The following is a 3,417-nucleotide window of genomic DNA, read 5'->3' on the forward strand; positions in this document are numbered from 1 at the left end:
TTTTTTTTTTGTGGAGGGGCAAGTGAAAAATTGGTAAGCCAAGAACAAATCCAAAGCACTGGCCCAATCCTGACCAACATAAACTACCCTTGTTGTGCTCTGCATCCATAAATAGAATTTCCTGGAACTTAAAATGACAAAATGCTGTGGCAGATTCAGTGTTTCACCTTTTACATATGATTTAAAACACCACGGGTGCAGTTCACAGAGCAGCACACTACTGACTCTGATGCAACAGAATCCTTGTGAAATGAAACAGCCTTTTTCACAAAAATCCATGAACATTTGAGAGGAAACCGAGGCTCTGATTACAGCAGTGGAAATCTACCAAAACAGAAAATGCAAGTTGAGGAAGCCTGAAACCACAGGAAATCTGCACTCTTACCCAACAAGACTTCACGTGCTGGTTCAAAGAGCCTTTTAGATGAGACAATACAGTAAATGATCCACTGCAAACACTAAAACACGGTACAGCCGGAGTAAACGTGTTTAAATATATTTAGGATATTTAGACAACTATTTTATGTCTAATTACAGTGAGTGAATGCTGGAGATGAAGGAGTAGATCAATAAGATGTTAGGTTGGAATAATATAATAATAAAACCTTGTTTTGATTAATGCTGAACATAAACTGTTTATGAAGGAATCAATCCTGCTGTGCACGTGAAGTCAACACAAATATAAATTAAATCACTTGATTATATGAAGACTATTACAGAATATAGATTTATTATATGACTTTCACTGCTACTGATCCTCAGTCATTATAAGTAAATAATGTCAGTCTCCCTGCTTTGGGTTATGTTTTATGGTTTATGCTTGTATAGAGGATATAAATGGAGGAGCTATTTAAATGACATATGCTTTATCTTCTGCTGGGTTTAATTAATTTGAATACGCTTTTCCCGATAAAAGTCAGTAAAATGTTGACAGATTTCCTTTAAGACAAATCAAAGGGTCCTGTAAGGTCAACTAACTATTTTTGTTTGCACGTCCAGTGTCTGTGAATATAATATAATAACATAAATCTCAACACTCATGTGTTGAATATTAAGCACGTCCACCATACTGAAAATACATTTTCGCGTATTTTCAGCTGTTTTGTTGGTGTTATCATTACAGTAGGCTACTCACTATTTATTGTAGCACAATGATTGATAAATCACATAACTAAAAAATTATAAGCATATATAAAACCACATAGATCTGTCGAAATCAGAGTCCTAAACAGCCTCGGTCTTGACCGGGTCTTACCGGACAGCTCGTCTGGTTCTAAGCCGCTCTCGGTGTCCAGACCGCAGGTCACGAAATAATCCGCGAAGCGGCAGGAGCTCGAGCTGAATCCGGTGCTCATTTTGAGACGGCTCCGCTTGTGCTCTTCTGTGTGTGGGTCTAGAGGAGCGCATAGTACGAGCTCTCTGGATCACTCTGCGCAGCCATTGCCGATGCGGACCAAGGCAGGAGCCCAGAGCGCCAGTCGCATTGTGGCCTCCGGTACAGCTGTTGTCCGTCCTCAGCGCTCGCTGGTGCGCACGCGCGTCGCTCTGCTCGGAATGCCGTTATGCGTTAAGCCCCGAAGCATCTTCGCCGGAGACCGAACGAACGCCGCCGCATCACACTTCCGCTGCGAATACATAATCGCTTGTTTAACATCAATGGAAGTCAAGTCACATAGTAAGTCGTCAACCAACAATTAACTTTAAATAACGTCATAGGTCTGCGGCTTTAAGAATGTGTCATAATAAATCGTAGCAGCATAGAAATGTGTTGTTTGATGTTGCCCTCTGGTGATGCATTTGGAAATCACACGCATGTAACTTTGTGTCTCCTGAAATAAAGCACATGATGGCATTGATCAGCCTTCAGTTGGATTTTGGTATAATGTGCAATAATGATATAGATATTGTGCGTGATGGTAATGACATTTTTCCTTTTTGAATAAAATTGGATGAGCCTTGACAACACAAGCAGTCAATTAACTTAACCGAAGTTCTAAAAATAAATGAATTACGAATTATGTAAACAATTAAGATACTGTCTCAGATCGAGACAAATGTCGTTATTCTTAACAATTATAATTTTCAACTTGTTACTTGGCTGTCCTGGCAGAAAAGTGATCTTATGTACATTCATTCATTCATTCATTCAATTTATTAATCTTTTTTAAATCTCTAAAATGAAAAACGTTTGGTATGATGGTAATGACAGCAGTACTGGGGACATCAGTTATTTGTCACTTTTTCAATAATTTTTTGAATGCCAAATAAATTAAAATGTGATGTTTAAGTTGTTTTGCTTTTGATATATAACATATTTATTCAGACTTTAACATTTATAAGTGGGGAAATTACAAGGTCTGGGTGAGCATTGTGGCCTCCGGTACAGCTGTTGTCCGTCCTCAGCGCTCGCTGGTGCGCACGCGCGTCGCTCTGCTCGGAATGCCGTTATGCGTTAAGCCCCGAAGCATCTTCGCCGGAGACCGAACGAACGCCGCCGCATCACACTTCCGCTGCGAATACATAATCGCTTGTTTAACATCAATGGAAGTCAAGTCACATAGTAAGTCGTCAACCAACAATTAACTTTAAATAACGTCATAGGTCTGCGGTTTTAAGAATTTGTCATAATAAATCGTAGCAGCATCGAAATGTGTTGTTTGATGTTGCCCTCTGGTGATGCATTTGGAAATCACACGCATATAACTTTGTGTCTCCTGAAATAAAGCACATGATGGCATTGATCAGCCTTCAGTTGGATTTTGGTATAATGTGCAATAATGATATATTGTGCGTGATGGTAATGACATTTTTCCTTTTTGAATAAAATTGGATGAGCCTTGGACTTAACCAACACAAGCAGTCAATTAACTTAACCGAAGTTCTAAAAATAAATGAATTACGAATTATGTAAACAATTAAGATAATGTCTCAGATCGAGACAAATGTCGTTATTCTTAACAATTATAATTTTCAACTTGGCTGTCCTGGCAGAAAAGTGATCTTATGTACATTCATTCATTCATTCAATTTATTAATCTTTTTTAAATCTCTAAAATGAAAAACGTTTGGTATGATGGTAATATGACAGCAGTACTGGGGACATCAGTTATTTGTCACTTTTTCAATTACTTTTTGAATGCCAAATAAATTAAAATGTGATTTTTAAGTGGTTTTGCTTTTGATATATAACATATTTATTCAGACTTTAAAGGGGTCATATGATGCTGCTAAAAAGAACAGTATTTTGTGTATTTGGTGTAATGAAATGTGTTTATGCGGTTTAAGGTTAAAAAACACATTATTTTCCACATACTGTAAAATGACATACAGCTGTTATCACTTAGGGTATACTCACTTTTGTTGCCAGCTATTTTGACAATAATGGCTGTATGTTGAGTTATTTTCAGAGGACAGTAA

The 3,417-nt window shown here is 37.7% G+C and overlaps 1 protein-coding gene across 1 annotated transcript in view; it reads right to left on the reverse strand.

The window, feature by feature from the left end:
* Nucleotides 1-1,642, reverse strand: part of LOC107730084 (DENN domain-containing protein 5A-like) — a 73,089-nt gene extending 71,447 nt beyond the window's left edge. Inside the window, exon 1 of the mRNA XM_016540819.1 lies at nucleotides 1,256-1,642. Within this exon, the coding sequence (XP_016396305.1) occupies nucleotides 1,256-1,355 (100 nt within the window). The 5' untranslated portion in view covers nucleotides 1,356-1,642. The remainder of the gene's footprint in view (nucleotides 1-1,255) is intronic.
* Between the last annotated feature and the right edge of the window lie 1,775 nt (nucleotides 1,643-3,417).

The sequence above is a fragment of the Sinocyclocheilus rhinocerous genome, unplaced genomic scaffold (assembly GCF_001515625.1).
Source record: "Sinocyclocheilus rhinocerous isolate Xijiao unplaced genomic scaffold, SAMN03320098_v1.1 scaffold878, whole genome shotgun sequence".
NCBI lineage: Eukaryota > Metazoa > Chordata > Actinopteri > Cypriniformes > Cyprinidae > Sinocyclocheilus > Sinocyclocheilus rhinocerous.